The following is a 21,454-nucleotide window of genomic DNA, read 5'->3' on the forward strand; positions in this document are numbered from 1 at the left end:
CCCCCGACTATTGATAACCATTTCCACCTATTGGTCTTCAGATTAAAAAGTACAAAATATCACTAAGACCCCAAAATATAATAGTGGTTACCTACGCACTCAACAATTGGGCACCTGGTTAATGGTCAGTAGGTCAGTGTGGTTTAAAAGCAACACAAGATGGGTTGAAATTATACGTCACCACTTTGGTGTGCTTCATAAGTTTCGAATTTTAAATTCAAACGCTATTGAAATAACTGTTTTATAGTAATTATTCATAATAAAAAATACTATTCTACAACCCCGTACCACACTATTGCACCACCTACTTCGTTGCTGTATCTATCTTATGTAAAAATACTGTTTATAATACATATATTATACTAGGTAAAATGATATGCAACTGTACTGCTTAAGTAATTCATACGATTAAATACGTATTCATCAAATAATGACAATATAACAGTATATGAACATCGAATATTACACATCTTTGTCACCGCGAGGTTAGTTTATAATGTTTCAGAATTGAGAATACTCGAAGAAAAGCTCTCAGCCCCAAAAACCATTATCTAGATTAAACGTCTTGAGCTTCATTAAACATATCCCTAATTTTCAGTTTAAACAATTGTGCATTATTTCTTACTGTCTTATGTATTATACATCGGTAGCTATTGAAAAATAAAATAATTGAATCGACCAATAACAACCATAAAGCCCAGCCACTGTGGCAATTTCTAACGAAGATGCGATAACCAATCAAATTGCACTTACAAATATTACAAAATATTTAATTTAGAACCAAGGAATATTATTATTTATTATACAACATCGATTCAAAATATTTAAAAACAGATTTGTGATGAGATAATTAACTTAATGTATCTTGTATACAGAGTGATACCGGTGGCTATTTCAATAATAAACACTCAGGATTTCAAAAAGTAATAACATTTTGAACTTTCAAACTAGTAAGTTTAAATGCGAGTTCAGTAGTTGACCAACAGGAGTACCCTTATGCTTACTCTACTTCTATCATCTAAACTTTATTACTTTCAACACTTATAACTAATCAATTACCTACGTTCGTTCAAAATTCGATTTTCCTTTATGTATAGAAATTGTTCGTATTTAGAGCATTAAATTAAAAATGTATACTATCGTTCAAAAAGTATAACAAAATAATAATATAAAAATAAAAACGCTAAAATAGTTAAATAAATATAATTTGCCACCACCTCAGATGAGTGGTGGCATATAAGACGAATAATACACAATTGGTGCAGAGACATACTATCGTTGAATTCAAAATATTCAACTTCCGATTACCTATAGTCTCATCAACTGGTCATGTTTCCATTGTACATCACTTAGACTTACTGATTGTGAAATATAATGATTAAATATTTGTTTTAAAACAATGTAAACATATTTACTTTATTTAAGAAATAAAACAAAAACCATTTAATTATTTTAGAGTATTTCCATTTGGATACTTCAACTACTTTTAAAACAATTTTATTGAAAAATGAACAATTTATTTACATGACATTTATAGAGACCCAATTCCCTATACAGGAAATAATACGTAGTATAAAAAGTTTAACAAACACTGTGAAGAAGAAGATTGTGTGGTTGGAAATCGACAGTAAAAAACCATGTTTGATGAAGTAAATAACAATTTTAAAACCTATAAATCAATGCGTGTTACATATAATATGCTTAGCCTTGGTTAGAGTTATTCAAATTAGAAGAACTAAAATGTAAATAGAGTTAACAGTGTGTAGCGTATATGATATATATCAATGTCATACAGTGTTTGCAGTTAGCTGGCGAGCTCGTAAATTTTTTTCATCTTCCGATAAAGTGAATTCTGAATAGAAATATTCAAATGCGAGACAAACCGACGGGTCTCTTTTTTTTAAGCTCAGACCACTCGACCATGCATCGGAAGCCAAATAGTATAATCTTTTCGTACTTATTTCTTCCCTAAGACTCTCAAACCTCGAGGGTGGATTTGCATCGCAGTGGTACTGTGTATAGCGGGATACGATTTACCCAAGTTAAATTGATTGTCAAATTGTCATCGAATTTATTATTATTTTGTCGAACGAGGAGAAAAGTTTAAATTTATGCGCGCCTAATTTCCTCGCCCGAGCCCATGTAACAACAACTCCATTTATCTCGAATTCGTCCGACAGTCGAAACCAAGTTTTTATTCAATTAGCGGCTAATGCATTTTACAAAACTCTTCGGCAAAACGCGTTCTAGGAATATTGCATCGTCAATGAGTCGAAATAATTCATCATAATATCATTATTGCGTTGAACTTGTTTTATTTTAAGTCAGATGAATAATAATATTACTGTTACTGCTCATACATAATCGGAATAATGTTCAGCGCAGACGATGGTACCTAATTATACGGTGTATATACGGTGAGCCATGTACAACTGTAGTAGATACTTGAATAACTAATAATAATTTTGGATACTGACGCGATGCACCGTAAAAAAAAAATATAATATAAAATAAATATGATGTACACTGCATGTTTTCAACGGAATATTATTATTATTTATGCTCGATTTCAGATATTATATTTATTGAATCTCCCTGTATACAGTGTTGACGTTTATAGTACACTACACTCATTTTTTACAGGGATAATTAAAACGCATAAATCAAAATATTATAATCTAATCGTGTACATTTAAATAAGTACTATAAACAACTATTTTATACAACAACAATTTTTGTCGATCAATACTGCAGTGTAACCTCTTTATGGCGGACACCCGTGATATAGGAAAATATAGGGTTATTTTCCAACGGATATTCATTATGCCGGAAAATTTTGAAATATTTCACAGGTGTTTTTAAACAGAGTGGTTATTAATGCTGACAAAATACATCCAAGTGTATGTCTTCTACTTAAAATATCAATAAACTAATGATTGACGTAAAATAAAAATGAGTTTGTCTGAAATAATAATTAATATTTACAGGACGATCCAAGTATGCTCGCCCCTCTTTTTCTTTAATAATGAAGTTATTCAAAATCTTCAATTTTTCGGAATCTTTAAATATATTCAAGGACCATATTTTCAAATTCTTGAAATTTATATTACCACTTAAAGAGTGCCCTGTGAAGATACGAACTTTTGTTTTCCAAATGAGAGCTCCACTTTTTTACCCTCAATTATTATTTAGCGGATAATTTTCATAATAATTTTGATGTATGATCACCATTAAAATATTTATCTTAGTTCATAATATCTAGTCTCCAATATGGTCACATCCCATAATTAAAATCACAATTTATTTTAATCTTACATATTTTATTTTTATTTGTGAATTATAATTACAAATATTGCGTAATAACTGTAATAAATATACTTGTATGCCTAGAACCTTCCTCCTTCATTTTTCACATACCCAAAATTTGCTACTGTTGTAGAGTTCATATCTGTTAGATAATACTAATTAGTATTTAGGTACTTAAAAATAATTTATTGTTATAAATTATAATAATATAATGAAAAATAATTATTTAATGTACTATAAATTAGTTCTTTCAATAATTTTGATTTTTGGTCACCATAATGACTGAGACAGAACTAGGTAGGTACTAGATACTGGTAAATTGTAATTCATGATGACTACGGATTTAGATATTTTTTTAAAGACATCCTAATGTTTATTATATATTTAAATCAATAGATTTAGCATTATAATAAGATGACTCAATAAATCAAAAAGGATATTACTTGTTGCTTAATTGATTGTAATTTGTAAGCAGTAAACCTAAGTATTTGACAAGATAAATATTAAATGATATATTATTTTATGTTAATATGATGTTATGTGTATAACAACTGTGTAGGCATAATGCCCATTACTATAAACTATTATTATTATTAATTTGCAAGTATAATGTTTAATGACTAGCTAGAAACTTCTGGTTTGATTTTGATTTCGATACATCGAAATTCTTAAAAAAATTATCCACTGAATAATGTACAATGAAAAGGGGGGGGGGGGTTCTCATTTGAAAAACAAACGTTTGTATCGCCGCAGGACGCTCCTTAAGTGGTTCAAAAAATATCTCAATAATTTGAAAATATGGTGTTTGAGTAAATGTACAATTCCAAAAATCAGATTTTGAATACTTCATTACAAAAGAAAAAAAATCGGTCGAGCATACTTGTTGGATCACTCTGTATAAGTGTTTGAATCATCTATATTATTTTAGTAGACAAATATAAGGCCACAGTATGTGTATGCTAGAACATTGACAATAATTTTTGACATTCAATCAATGCCCTTGTAAGTTATATTTCAAAAGTATTGTTTAAGATAAAAGTTATAAAAGCTAGAGAAAATGGTTCAATATACTGTGACATATTCTACTTCAAATGTGCCCTGGAGAGTAGCTTCATTGATTCCAATACTACACTACTGACATAGCCGTGTACACTTGTAAAATATTACAATTCTTTTTTATTTTAGAAAAATCTATATACATAGTACATACCTACTCAACACTGATAATATATTATGACGTAATGTTTTATATTGGTTATTTTTTCAAAGCTACTACAAACGGAACAAATACAATAAACAAAAAGAAATATATTATTATTTCTTTCAACAAATCGTTGTTTAAAGTAAAAATAGCTATTTTTATGTACACGTGCATGTGTAAAAAAATATATTTTTATATATATTTTAATATTTACTAGGTACTTTTATTTATTGCTGGATCGTAGGTAGGTAGGCACTCCCATACTCGCCTCGTTGCACGTAAAAATAAAATGAAAAGTATACCAAGAAAAAAATTGTTGGTCTACACTCTACATAACTACATATATATAATATACTATGTACTATATAGGTAGGTATATGTACTCCAGGCAAGCACGACTACACGAGATTGCTCATTAAACTTTTTATAATTTTACCCACCGGGGGAGGCGATTAAATGGGGAGGAAAAAACGACTGACTGCCGTCCAAAACATCCGATACGTATTATAATTAATTTTAAAGAATTTAATCGAAATTTCAAACTTCCGACTTTGAAACGGCGGTGAACATGTTGCGCACTCTATTGAGGCTGTATAAAGTTTGAAATTTCAGATATTCACGCGGGGTAGACCTTTTCCGAGTTGGTGGTAATTTTTTTTGTTTACTGCCGTGAGGGAAAAGTCCACAAACTATTCGTTTTGTTTTTCTTGTTGGTGGGTGAAAGAGACAGAGACAGAGAGACAGGGCCTTTAAAAATATTCACAAGAGAATTCGATAATGGCTTACCAGTCTTATTACCTCACTCAGTGTAAATATGGTTAGTAATGCATAAGTCGTAACGTTTAAAGTATACAGAGTGATTCACTAAGTATGATTATAACAATTTTTTTCCTTTGATCGAAGTTTTTCACATTTTGATTTTTGGAATAATTTCATAAACTTAATAGTTCTGTATTTTCAAATAGGTACTTACATTTTTCTACCATTAAAAAAGTGCAATGTGATACCAAAATCATCCTTTTTTTTCTATTAAAGTTGTTAATCAGATGGTTTTGTTTTAAATATTGATTTAACTAAATCGAATTTCAAAAATAGTTTTTTAGATGGTTATCTTTCTGAAAATAGATCCATGATAATTTGTTTGAATTTATGGCATCTATGAAGATTTTCACATTTTGTCAACTAATATCAATCTAAAAAGTTTCATAATTTATAAGAGTATAAGAGTATAATAAAGATGCAGTATTACATATATTTTACTTATACTGTCACGAGACTAATTTTAAAGACTATAATAGTCATTAACATAAACTTTTTAAGAATTTAAAAAACAAACGTTAGAATTTTGGGTCCAATAAAATATCAATACTTTCAAAAAAAAACCCGCATTATATATTGTAAAAAGGTGAGTTTTCATTTTTTTTTTTTTTAAACAAGCTTGTATTGCCACAAGCTATTACACATTAAATGAAATTATAAATCTAAAGTATTGAAAATATGGTCCTCAAGTACAATATATCAATACTTGACATTTTCAGAAATTCTAAATTTGAATAAATTCATTATTAAAGAGAAATCAATAAAGAAAGTTGATGGACATCTAACATCTTAGATATAAAAGAAACATTTTTTATCTTTATTTCCCAACTCACAATCTTTTGCGAATTTTCGTGATGTTTAGAAATTTTGTCAAACTTTGAAAATCAAACACTTATAAAAAATTATTATTTATTTTTAATTTTCACTAAAAAAACTTACGAGGAACTTTGTATTCCATTTTCAAGTTTTTTGACAGAGAAATTTGAATAAAAACTAATAATAATTGAAAAATGTATGCCAAATAGTTATATAAATAGTTCAATACTAGTCAAAATATTTTGAAAATTCTATGGTGTATTGAACATAATATGGGTATTGGGTATAAACATTTAGTGAACATTTCGTTTATCTAGGGTATTTTGTTTTAGAGGTTACGTCAAAAACAAAAATCGATTTTGTCAAATAACGGTTTGCCTTGAAAATTGCCATTTTTCCTTAATTTTTTGTTCCTTTTTTCCTGCCATTTTTGAAAATTATCCCTCCTCTCAGAATCTAAAACGTGAGTGAGCATGATTGGTGGATCACCCAGTATATGTATATTGTATAACAACGATGTAACTGCAGTGTAAACGATTTCCAGCGACTACTTCTATACTAAATTTGTGACCTGTGGGTAACGCAAACTCAATTATCTCGCTCACAATCCTCGCGGGCAAACTGTTTTCGTACATCCTGAATTGTAGTAGATACAACGATAGTTTGTACGTGTCTATATACTAGGAAATAAATTTAATTGAAACATTAATCGAAAACTGAGCACTATCATAATAATGTTCTTGGTCTATAGGTATATGTGTACAACATAAGATCATTATAAAATAAAAATAATATATTACTGTAAGATTTATTTCAGTAAAATATTAGAGCATTGTATTATAACTTTGGGCTAAGATCTTAATATCTCTGGAAAAAAACCATGGCACGATACTCAACATTTTTCCTGTACGAGGGAAATTGACGAAACATAAATATGTTTTTGTTGATGAGTGACAGTGTCAACGGGAACGTTACGCCAAATCGGTGAGTCAGAAAATCAAAATAACTTTACCCAGCCCAAAAACATATTAATGTTAAAAAAAAATTTGCAAAAATTCCAAATCAACACAAATAGAATACACTGTCATTGATTCTTTTTCTTTTCTCGTATGACGCGCAATATGTTAAGCGCCAACAGAATTAACTGTTATTACATTTCAATTTAAGTTTGATAAAAAAAATATAGGTAAATAAATATAAAATAAAATAAACAACTGTACAGGTACTATGTTATTTATTATATCAAGTAACTTTTGGTTGCGAGGTCACCCTTGCCCACAGTTATTCTTTGGAAATACGTAAGTAATAGCCAAAACTTTCGACTGTCATCTTAGCTGGACCACATGGCCAAAACCTTAGCGTATTCACTCACTCACACATTCACAGACATAAGTCTAATAATATTGCGAACGTTCTTTTTAAAATTGTATTTCTCGATGTAATGTGTCTACAACTCTCGTATGATTTTATTCATAATGGTTGTTGCCTACATCATTTGAAAAATAAATAGATAAATAAATATAAATATGATAAGATTTGTTTTTTTAAAAGTAAATCACGTTTGTGGGTCTTTCAAGAGACACCTATAATACTCAACTACTTTGCAAGATAATTTTTTTGACGCATCTACCCCGAAATCTAATATAACTTATTATTTCCTTATATTACTCCTATAAACCTATTTTTGGGCTTTCGTTTTCGCTAGCGTCGTCACAGTTCGCACAAAGCTCTTATCGTCTACCAATCGCGCAATGTATGAGGACATCGATAAAAACAATACTCGTTAGATCGTGCGTCGTAGTCTGTTTTCGTGATAGATATTAATGTATTATCATATTTTACCATCGGTTCCAGCGGAGTGGCTCTCCCCTAATCCCCCCCCCCCAAAAAAAAAAAAAANTATATTATTATTATTATTACTATTATTATTTTACTATATATATGTTAATGAGATTTTTATTGAATTTTTATCGGACGAAAATTGTATGCAAATTATATGCAACGGATGAATAAGCATTCGTAAGAGAAGTCGCTTCGAGGAGGACGTGTCCCGTATATATGTATATTATTGTATAAAAGATAAAATACAATAATATTGAAGGTACCTATTACCTGAGTGTATTTTTAAAATATCGGTATTATGATAATTTTTTTAATATAATTTAATACAATTTTATCTGCCAAAGAATGAAGTGCACTAAATTGGATTTGTCATGATTATTATTATATTCTATAGGTATAGTTGATTGTCGTCATCGTTTTTCCGTTTCCTCGATAGCAATACAATATCTATATTATATTGATTGCAATACATAATTATAATCACAATGACATCGTAAAAATATTGTACACGAAGTAACTAGGTTGTTATTAACTATGTTTCCATGATAATTAAAAGATATGTTGTTGTGATTCGATGTGTCTCGCGGTGTTAATAAATTGTACGAACAATACAAGCCAGGTGATGGCACAGCAGTGTATAATAATTAATAAACGGTTAATATTATAAGGATGATATGATAAAAAATAAAATCCACCCTTTTACAATGGTTTTCACAGTAAATTTTCCGCTGTAGAATGATTTATTGTACGGTTATATGTCGGGGGTGGGAGGCGCACTACAAAAGGCCCGTGCCAAAATATCGCTTTTCAATGGGAAAGATCAAAAGTGTTTTATTACGGTTCTTCCTTTCTTCTTTTATTTTTAATATAACTCCGTGGCTAACGACAAGTTCACACATCAGTACGTCATCGCACCACAATTTTTTTTCGGGTAAAAAGGCGTGACACAAAATATATATAAGTACTATGCCCTATAGATCAAAATATGACGAACACTTTGCGCTTTATCGTAGTGCGGGCACAGCTATGAGAAAAATAACAACAAACCTGAATATTATCGTGACATCGAGAATCATAATAATATTATATGTATTCTAATTATCGGTAATTAGTTATTACCAGGGTTCGGGACTTGTTGCATTTGAATATTCTTGAACTACAGTTGTACAGATGGGGCGGGAGGGAGGGGGGTAGCGTCATGAAGGATTTCTCCTTCTCGTTACTTTTTTTATATGGAATATTAGTGCGGCGGGCACATTTCTGCGATTTATTTTAAAAATAATGAATAACATAATATCTTCAACAATGAAAATTCCTGTCCATGGCACTGGATGTAGAATATATAAATTTGTTTTGAGCCATTTTTTTAGGCTGAATACGTGTTAATTGATAGAGTTTGGCAATTTAATTTTTGTTTTTAGAATATTATGCGTTTTAACGTTTTACTCAAAGTAAATCCATTTTGATGGTTTAAATTTTTTTATTTTTACTGTGTTGGTGATATTTGGTGACTCACCATTAACAACAAAATTATAAATTTAAATATAGACTGTAACTTTAAAACATTAAAACTTTAAACCCTAATATTTAATAAAACAAGATTTTTAAATGGTATTTAAATATTAGTTGCATAATTCAGTTATTTTAGGGGCATATAGTATGAGCACACAATTTTAGTTCAATAAGCCCCAAACCCTAGTTATCACTTATATTAGTTACCATTTAGTCGTATCTATAATACAATAATGTGTGATTTTAGTTATGATATTATATTATATTGTTCTGTTTCGGTGTAAATCTTTCTTCTCCGTGAGGTAAATGTATAATTCGACCTGTGTAAAGTACATGACACGAACGACATTCCGTTATCCGTCTTGGACGAACAGAGGGTGGGGGTTGTGTGTTTAAACCCAAGAACTCAGGCCAGTATTCCGGCTGGAGGGGTTAGGGGAAAATGCCATTTCACATGTACGCATCGTTAAGTGCAAACAATCGCGTGTGTTACATTAAGGTGAGCGTTAAACCGACATCATACGTCTGTGTCCAACTCAGTTACACCTATAGGCCGATTTCTCCTTAACTCTGCAAGGAGCAGGCACTTTATGGTTTATGTACAGGGTGAGCATACAAGCATACACACCACCGTTTTCCCCCGTGCAGGTAATACAAACGTATGTTGGGACTGTTCACTATAGCGAAATCACTTATTTTTGTTGAATTGTTATGTATCCTAAATCGTTAAGAATAGGATTTTTTTGAAAACAGTTATCGAAATTCTTGATGAGTATAACAGTTTTCGATAAAATCGTCATATAACAATTTACAGTACAGAGGGCGGTTATTGTTTCGACAAATTTAGAATGACTTTGTGTACACCACGCATGTCAAAATATAAGTATTTGAAAATTTCAACATTGTCATAAATACGTTTTGAAAGAATAAAAGTTTATTGAACATGTTTGGTGAATTATCCAGTTTATATACTAATATATAGGTACTATAGAGGAGAAAATAAGTTAATGGTTATTTATAATATACATAGGCATACAGTCTCACCGTCTGTAACTTAAATGATTTTGAGTTTTATAAACTTCTGCACACAAGTAGATATGTATATATTCAGTGCATTTGAACAATTTATAAAATTAAATTTTCCAGTCTAGTGACGAATTGAAAAAAAAATTAAAATGAAATATTATGTACTAAAAATTAAATTGGATTTTCTTTAGCTTTTTATATTCGTTGTTTTGAATTGTTCGTCTTAAGATAATACTGTGGTTTATATTCTTTTACAAACAAATTACACGACTGTTTTATTTTGATTAACTTATCTAAACATTTTTATTCCGCACACATACACATGCAATTAAATGTTCGTTCATTTATCTTTTTTTGAAATGAAAACCATTTTCCAGGCCATCAGACACTTTGGTCGTTGAGCCTATAATAAATTAGTGTGCTTTGTAATGTCCACTGATTTACTTATATCGATGATAAATAAAGATAAAGTGTCCTCTGATTATTTCGAGATCAATATTAGCTAAGCTCAAGATATTATACTACTCAAAGTTAGTAAACATTTTGAAGATTAAAATTATAGAAACTAGAATGTGTGTGATTTTCCCGATAAATGTTTAACAAATATATTTAATGAATTATACATTATCGGTATTTATGAATTCTTAAAGTACTATATAAGTTCATAATAGTTGATAAGTTTATATAAGGATATAACTTATAATTCATTAAAATTTATATTTTGGTATTTGACGAATTATTAGTTAAGTATATTCATTTTATATGACTGGAAGAGGGAGACACTTGTTCGGTTTAAATTAAAAATTGTCGTTTTTTTTGTGAATAAACATTTATTTTGTTCTTTCTAATTTTTGTATAACAATAGTTACTTATCAGTTTATTATAATTATTTACTTTTAGAACTAACTCCATAATAGTAATCTAAAGTTTATAACTTATAAGCTATAACTCTAATAGAGGTATAACAGATTTGAGGTATTCAATTTTAAACTCTTTCTGCAAAAATTATACGATGAATATCTATCACTAGTTAATAGTTATACAATGACGTTTGGTTAATTTTATTATGTCGTATGCCATTTTTGGATTAGAGTACTTCAATAATGTCATATAATATATATATATATATAGAGAGAGAGAGATAGTTTTTATTCACATTATACATGCAATCGTCAATAATTTATTATGATTTAATTACTAAATTGTTGTATGCAGTTTTTTATAGTAAAAGATTCCATCAACTCGTTTTCGAAATTGAAAGTTTTTATACATTCATTATATTATTATATAGTCTTGAAAATGTTTTTAATTATCAAGCTTGATAAATCTTAACACTTAAGTATTTTATTTCTGAGATAATAAAAATTAATTGCTTTCTGTGTGACTACTTCAATATGTTGCGAAGAAATAAAATGTTTTCTTTATTGTTCATTGAAATGGTTGCATTTTTATTCCAAATAAAACGTAGCTTTATATGTGTTTACGTTTAGATTCAGTCGTCAAAAATAAAACTAAATTAAAGTTCCTTCCGCTGACCTAGTAAATAACTAATTAACTTGGGACAAATTTAAATTAATTTTAAAAATAAATATTGTATGTTATGAATGATTGACGTTTTTATTTATCACATTGAATACTGTAATATTTATTAGATATTACTACGTTATAAAATATTAAAATAATATTTATTTAGTTTTCGCCATGACGTAGGACAATGGTTTATAATTATAAACACAATATGGTTATTATCAAGAGCTATGAAATATAGTTTTACTATAATATAATCATAACTTATGTAAAAAGGTTTACATGCTTTATGTAGTTCAAGGCAGTGGTGTATACGTACATTTTGTATGGAGGGGGATAAGTGGAAAAACCAAGTTATTATGTCTAAAAATAAGACGTTTTAAAGTTATCATTAAATCCTATAGTGTATAAGGTTAATTAATTTTAAGTGATACTGAACTCTTCAAAATGAAAAGGCCTAATATGACGCCTATGTATGGATACTATGATATTACCTATTGTGGCTCACGATTGCAAATATTACGGTTTAGTGCCGTCTTGGGGACCGAGCGATGAAAAAATAAATCTAACGATGTTAACAATATTATGTTTACGAAAAACAAACTAAAAGTCATTAAAAAGTGTTTTTAGAGTAAACACTGAGCATTTTTAATAACATTTATAGAGAAAAATATATTATTTTGGAGACAACGAAATTCTCGTCTTAGAAATATATTCAGTTTATTAAAAAGAATAAAGGTTTTGTATTATTCTAAATAATATACTTCTCGGTACAAAAGGCACAAAAACTTTATTTCAAAAACTCTAATGAGGATGTCTCTCGAATATTATTCTCTATCAATTGCATAAGTCATAACGAATGTTTCAGTTTCTACTCTCGGATTTTTTTATGTCTTTTTGTTTGGTTTACTTGGACGTGTTTTTACTACTGCTGATAATGATCAATATAACCATAACGTACCTACATTTAACAAGTTGTGATGGCAATATCGTTGCAATTAGATACATCTTCTATATCTTGTGTATAATATACAGATATTTAATGTACTATACTCAGTAAACTGACGATACTGTATTGTAATAATAATTATATCATTTACGACGGAAAAAATATCCAATTTACAAAATATTAAATATATAAGATAATAATTATTACATAATAAATATTTAATATAAAATAGATGAGGCTACATGATGTACACATATCATATAATATAAGAAATATAATGTTTAAATGCATATAGTTTCATCTCTTTAAGCGAATAATGAAATATACCTTCATTCATGGAATTTCCAAAATACAGTAAAATATTAGATGGGGAAAGTTGTATATAATATTATTTTGAAATTTTATCTTAAATATATATATTTTTTTTTTAATACAATGAGGGTATCTGACCCTTACTCCCTCCTGTATATCCGGTATCTGTCTTATACATGTTTGTAGAGAAATTATGAGATCTTAAGTTGATTTACTTATATTATTTGGTTTATATTAAGTAATCACGTTAACACACGTTTTATTCAATATTTTATTTTCTGATTATTATGTTTCAGGATCTCAGAGTTTTATTCGTACCTTGGATATTTGCAATAATCATAGCAACTACTGTTGACGTCACACATTCAATATATTTATATGGAAATAATACGGTAAATATAAATTTAAAAAAAAATAATAAAATTGACACTGAAAAGTAAATTATTTTTACTGGAAATTGACACATCGAAAATTTAATTGCTTAAGATTTATAGTCGTATTTACTGCTGTATGACTAACCACAAATTATTTACTTGGACTGTACATTTCATTGACGATGACTGAATTTTTTAATTTACATATTAATTCACGAATTATAAACTCATCATGACTTACAGAGTCATCTACAGGTTGGCCCCTTGGGGATAATAAACACTTAATTACTCATTTGTCATCACTGAGTAATTTTCAGTCAATCACCTGGTACGTATATAAAACTTTAATTTCATTCTCCGTCGGGCTAAATTCGTAAATGTCTCAACTAATAAACTATTTTGAAAATTGATATTAAAATTTAAAATATTTATGAAGATTCTTTTATATTTCAATTACATGGAATACACCTAACATAATTTAATGTACAATGCTTCCTAACAATTAATATATTTATAAATATCATATTTTATTCATACTCATATTTTTAATTTTAAAGCACATTCATAAAAATTACTCGAGTGCTCAAATTACTCAAATTACTCAATTTAATCGTTTGCTAATTTAAATAACAAACAATTTGAAATACCCATAGTTAAAAAATATCATTTTTATCAGACGGCGCACTGAGTATGCAAAATAATAGCATTCCGGCCGTGTGATGCAAAATGCAATGTTGTGACGTAAAATATAATATTATTATGAGTTATGATGAATGATATTTTAAAATAACTACAATACCTAATATTGAGCTTATTATACACTAAAAACGTCTAATGGAAACGGTTATTCAATAAACCGTAGGCATCTACATAATTAATTATCTTGGACCGATACTGAGATCTACGCGGACCAGGAATAAGTGAATCACATCTTTTGATACAGTCCAATTTGCATGAATCGCATGCGCATTAGATGAATCTGTCTTTCAAACTCTGGTTTAACGGTATTAGTTTGTAGTTTCATCCCCAATTTATTAGCATATTACTCATTAACTCCCCAATAATATATCTATGTTAGTCCTTTCAACACTGCGCACTGGCTTCGACTGCTCTTCGATTTATCGTGTTAAATTGTTAAAAATCTGTTTCTGCTTTTGTTCTATGTCGTTATATAGTCATAACGAATTTGTTGAAAAACTTGAGACGAGTGAAACATGAGTGTATCGGATAAATTTGGAGATCACTTCGACACCATCAAGTTTAAATTGTAAATAAATGTAGCCTTGACAGACAAAAACGGTCAGCGATCAATGTGTTCTCTCCATAATCCGATTAGCATAGCTGATGTCTATCAACTCAGCACAACGCCTAAAATTAACCCATTTGTTCAAACCACATACATAATCTCTTAATACTATTTATTGAAACTTATGCTTTCAGTTAGGTATTACCACGATTCACTACTTGCCTAATGAAAACGCATAATGAATATTTTTTCGTATATTCGACTCAGCAAAATATATATTCTGTATGAACTATGAATTCAATAGTGCTCTGAGAGGGTAAAAACACGTGTCCGTACAATGCTGTATTATATAGTCATTATATACCACTGGTGTCAAGTTAACGCCAAACCTATTAAAACGAATATGATCCAAAATTGACTTAGTCGTAAGCTATATTTTTGCAAACTACTTCACTGCTCTTATAATATCATTAAAATTTTAACTCGTTTAGACGACTTCATACAATAATTAGTTGGATTAAAGAACCCCAGATAGGCTGTTCGGATAGACAGTTTCAGTTGTTCTCTAATTTCTTAAATTAAATAATAGTTAGAAGAGTCCATATATTTGTACACTGATTCAATTTCACTCGCGTACAATGCAATTATTCATGGTGATGTATTTTTTGTGTAATCAAGATGATCAAAGCCAGGTCGAGATATGATACTTAATTACCATACAGAAGTATAGTATAATTAATTGAATTAGTCGAGTTGGAGAATGATCACTGATAATAAAATTAAGCTCCAAACATTCGATAATACTTGCATACTAAATGTATGTGCGGATTAAAGCATAATAAATGGGAAATCCGTGAGGACAAATAAACAACGAATATCACAGTTGAATAATAAAATATATTATGTATAGTATTATAACGTATGCTATACCAGTGTACGATTTTCTTAATAATAATATTATATATGTATGTACCAGTATAATACAATATAAATAAAAAAAATGGAATGTAATAAAAACTAATTAATTTACAAAGTACCTATTAAAATTAATAATCCGACCTATATATACACAATGCATCATGTACCAACACACATATATATTAACCTATATTTTATTATACCCAGAAGGAGAAAAGATGATTTTTTCGAGTTTCTAAATACCTGAACAGTTTTCGTGTACAAACAACCGTACAGTTGGTTCATTAGTAATTTGTCAAATACTATCTCCTCATTATTCTTTTATTATGACATTTAACTTAACATTATAAGAAAAAAATATTTAGAGATACTCGAAAACTAAAAGTAGAAAGTTTTTTTTTAACTGCAGAACCGTTTATCACATTATTATAACGCAGCTCTAAACACACTAAGAAAAACTTGAATTGTTAAACTTTTGTCGTCATGCTTTCCTGAACGGTAACCAAAGTTGAGGACTGCAAAAATATTGTAATGTACTCGTCAATTTTATGTATGACTACCATTTGAATGCTAAGTACTCACTACTCTGCTTTGACTTCATTCTACAACATGGACCTATTATACAATGACTGCTAATTGACCAGACTTTCTTGAACTATCGGAGTAGCTTTCAGAGCTTTTCGGGTGCGACCTCCAACCGCACTAGACGAGAGTGCAGTCGTAGTCGTGCCATTAAATAAAAAATGCAATCTATTCGAATTGGTTGTAAATGTTGAAAAAAAAATGTATACGTAGACGATTTTTCTAAATATATCGGTTGAACATTATTTACTATTCAGTTATGTCAGTTGAAAATGTAGATATTATACACTGTATAAGTATGTGAAGTAATTTATATCTATAACACCCACACGTGCACTTGTGATTATGTTATATAATAAAGTCGTAGAATGTCTTTTTTTTCATTAAATACAGAATAGATACACAATGTTGCAGTAAATTTGTTTCATATTCCATATTCAATATAATATTATTATACGTCTGAAATATTACGGAGTTCTGAGTTTTTTTTTTAAATATTCGTCTCCATTGTTAAAATCAACCACTTTCAATGCATCTCACATACTCTCCATACTGCCCCATCTCAATTACTCAAAACATGGCATAAAGAATATGATTTTACTTTTAAATTACAGTATACCGTCCTAATAAGCGCGTAAAAGATTAATTTCTGAGGTATACATTGCCTCGGGTTGTTAGCCTATAATTAGTTTTAAAATGTAATTAAATTTATCTTATGACCGAATTCATAATTATAATATGATGTAATATTCGTACTGATAAACAGCACACTCGTTAACATAAAATAAAACTATAATTTTAATCAATTTCGCGAAGTTGCTGTCACGATTTCATTGTTTAGAAAACAAACCATACCTATACGTCTGTATGAACGTGCGTGCTTTGAAGTTCAAATTAAGTGTCAATAGCAGTAGTTTCATTAAATCTATCCTAACCTACAATATGATAGGTATGATATGTTCTATTGAACAACACTACAATTAAAAAACTGATTCATTTTCGTTCAAATTATATATTTTTTTTTATACAATTCTTAGATTCCAAGACATAAATATAGTATAGTTATTATACTATAATATTACTACTATGTACTATATAGGTACTATAGTAGATCATATATGATTTAAATAGTTCACCTCACCTTCATCATAACAGATATTTTTTATAATAGAACTTTGCTGTTAATGACTTGAAGCGAAGATTATTTCATATGTTCGCAGTACAACAGCTGGTGACTAATTAGTAGAGTAAATAAAATATTATGCACCATACTTCAACAGATGTATGATATTAGTATGAACCAAAAATAGGACAATAATCAACTCAGTTTTAATTCAATAGTGACATTCAATTGATTATGTCCAAGACATGTATAAATAATTTAATGCCCACTAAACTATTTAAAGAGTGTGCTTAATTCTTTATTATCGTAAATACTTTTTATTTAAAAAAACGTTAGCAGCTATCGGCTTTGGTGAGGTGAATTCTTAATGTTAGTAGAAGGTAGAGCTGCTAGTGCAGTGTACCATCATCGGTACGGAGATGACATGAGCTTGTCTGACTTTGTGAGACATCGACGAGCATAGATTGGGTGGATGGAAATCTGTGCTTATACTTTGTTATTGATCAAGGTAGTTACCCTGAATTGTTATACATATTTACAAGATATATTACCTATTGGCAGTTAAGTTCATAATAATTTTGTTCCATATTATAATATATTATATTATTAAATCAAAAATAAAAATTAATTATCAACAATAATCATTTGTTGATTCCATTGACTGGTAGGCACAAAAAATAAAACAATGCAAACTAGAAAATGCTATAAACTGTAATCAATTAAAATACAGAACCACAGTTTTGAAAACGTTGCCGTGGTATTTTATCATATTTTGAAAAAGTTGAGAATGAAAACAAGATTTAGTGTAGGTACTCGTGTTATTTCGTCGTTATATTTTACTTGAAAACTTTAACTATATAATCGAATATTTTAATTATAGCCATGCACAGACTCATGGTTCCAGGAGTGGACATTAAAAATTAGTGCCAACAAGATTTTTGAAATCCAGGTACAGGCAATTTTTTTAATTTTATAACAGTTCTTAGGTAAACTTAGTTTTGTAGAAAATAAATACCTTTAATATTAGATTTTAAAATTAAGAACACCGTAACATACCGTGTTTTGAGAAATTATTCGAATTCTCAGCGAACGGCTCAAACGCAAACGATTCTTTTTTTCTAACCAACGCTTTTGTTATTATTCATATATGAATACATATTATAATTGTATACAAATTTTAGTATATTTCACTGAATCAACCAAGTCATGTATTATAATGGAGAATGCAGTATTTCCAAAACTAGTTTATCAGAAGATAATGTGGTTACTCTGGGTATCGAGTAATTTAATTAATGAGTATTTTGTATATTACAAAAGTTCATTTTCAGCGTTTTATACTCAGCTTGTATTATACAATTTAAGCTTATTTTAATATTTGCCTAGGTAATATAGTTCACAATTTATTTCAATCAACCGCTGCCAGTATTATTGAGCTGTGGAAAGGAAGTATAAAGGGTTGGTTACGGGGATTGGAGATAGGAGAACCTATATTAGTCGAACAGACTATTAATTATTAATCACGTCCGATTCAACATTATTCCGCCCATATCGCAGAGACAAGACTATATAAGCGCGCTCCTAGAAATGTTCAATAAGTTGCGTGTTTTACCTTTAAAACAACTTTAACTTTCAGACATTAATTTACATCCGTTCGGAAAGGTTCATTTGACCCGTAATTGTGTTTCAATCAAAAGTTTCTTTGGTGATTTTTTTTTTGAATCGATTATAAGAGTTCTTTTGACTAAGATAAATTATACAGAAAAAAACAGCGTCTCTCAAAATTGAATCTTTTTCGTTTTGTATTTTTTTAGTTTAAAACGGGATGTGCGTGCAAGGGACGTGTTTTTTTTGTAAGTGACATTTACGGCCCGACATTAGATAGACGATCTTCTCAGGGTTTTTTTTGTATACGCATTACGCACATCACATATAATAATTGCTTTTTATATGTATAATTTATTAGACAGGTGGTTGTTTTTAATCTTATCCCGTAAGGTTTGTAGAGCAAACATCTTACGAGAATAAATAAAATATTTTCAAAAAGAACACTTGTTATTTAAACTAATTCGATACGTATAATTCGCGTGATATTATAATATTACAATTTCGATCCAATAAAGATTATCAATTTTTTATTTCAGTAATATTTGATTAATTTAAAACAGTTTATTTATTTTTGACAATAATTATCTATTTAATACAATATTATTATTAATGAATTATGATTTTTTTACCACACCCTGGAATATTGTATTCATCATTTAGTATTCTATTTTTTCCTCTTACAAATCAACTTTAAAGCCTATAGATAATATTAAATATTTATAAAATAAGTCGCATAATATTGGAAACATTTATTATTTTAGAATGTTTTGAATTAAAATATTATTGCATTGATCGACTTAATTTTATCGACTTTATTGATGATTTATCTAATTACATTTTTAACACCTAGTCATTAGCACTACATTATTATTTTAATAGATAAATTATAAATTAGCATCAGTAAAACTTACTACTACTAGTAAAACATCTTGAGACTCAATACCAAACAAATTGAAATAAATTATAATAACATTAGTAAGTGTCGTACATCCACTAATATATCTTTCCTTGAAGACATCATAATTACTAGGGAACAAATAAGACATAAAATCTTCAAACATATCAATCTAATAAAATACCCTAAAGGAATACCCACATATGTGTCCAATTCAATGATACCTAACAATTAATCACATTATATTACACTGCCTGAAATGTTCACAGTCGAGATTCATCCTAAACGACCTAAACAAAAATAGTAATCTGTGAACACAACACACATCAGATTCAACTCTTCTTCAAGGCAATTGAATACATTACCAAAATCTAAAATTTAAGATCCCATTAAAATAATTTTTAAGTGCCCAATATCGAGGCAAAATTAACCAAAATAATTCTGTGCACATAACGCTCACGAACAAACAAGGAATATGTACACTTAACAAATTTACCAACTCCTATATCTGATGACCCAGTCAGATATTTAGGATTGATTCTTGACAAAAAACTAACATATAATAAATATCTTCAAACCAAATGACAAACCTCAAATAATCGCATGTGTATGCTTAGACCTCTGTTAATTGGAAATAAATGCTCCACCTTAAACACCAAACTATTAATCTACATAGATCTACTCAAACATATCTGAAAGTACGGAATTCAACTATGGGGTGTGACAAAAATATGTACCGACATGTATTCTTCCTCTTACCACTAGTGGTACGCGTATCATAGTTTGAGAACCTCTGCTCTAACCCAACTTTTCATAATGATCTCCATATGAGAACAATGATAGAGGAAACACGCATTTTCTACACACGTTTCTATAAACGACTTCAAGCCCATAAAAGATCTCTTACTCTCTAAGAAATACTAAACGAAGGTTAAAAAGGAAGTGGTGCCATAACCTATTACAAAACATTAATGTCGAACGTAAATATATCTATGTAGTGGAAAAAAAACAAAAGCCCAGAGTCACTAATGGGTGACTGCTTAATCACACCTTTCATGTTATTTACTATTAACATAGAAACTAATTGTGCTAAATTCTATAGATTGTTTATGGATAGTAAAAAAAAAAAAGTACCCAATAATAAAATACAATTTTTTTTTTTACTATTTTTAAGTGACTCTAGTTCTAACAATACTTTAAAGTATAACATAATGTAATACTGTAAACATAGGCTAATGACCAAGTTGTTGAAGCATTTATTTCTAAATGAAAAAAAAAATTATACACCACAGCATAGGTACGAAAAACAAAGTCATACCAAAAATTGATTTGATATTTTTGTTTTGTTATTTTTATCATGAATCTTATGCCATGTTTAAATGTGCTGAAAATATAATATAC

General features: G+C 28.9%; 1 protein-coding gene across 1 annotated transcript in view; it reads left to right on the forward strand.

Annotated features, from left to right (window-relative positions):
• Window positions 1–18,544, forward strand: part of LOC111042107 — a gene marked incomplete at its 5' end in the record, with an annotated part of 32,225 nt that extends 13,681 nt beyond the window's left edge. Inside the window, 2 exons of the mRNA XM_022326596.1 lie at window positions 13,607–13,702; window positions 18,434–18,544. Of these exons, the coding sequence (XP_022182288.1) occupies window positions 13,607–13,702; window positions 18,434–18,529 (192 nt within the window). The remainder of the gene's footprint in view (window positions 1–13,606; window positions 13,703–18,433) is intronic.
• Window positions 18,545–21,454: the final 2,910 nt, after the last annotated feature.

The sequence above is a fragment of the Myzus persicae genome, unplaced genomic scaffold (assembly GCF_001856785.1).
Source record: "Myzus persicae strain clone G006 unplaced genomic scaffold, MPER_G0061.0, whole genome shotgun sequence".
In the NCBI taxonomy this organism is placed as follows: Eukaryota; Metazoa; Arthropoda; class Insecta; order Hemiptera; family Aphididae; genus Myzus; species Myzus persicae.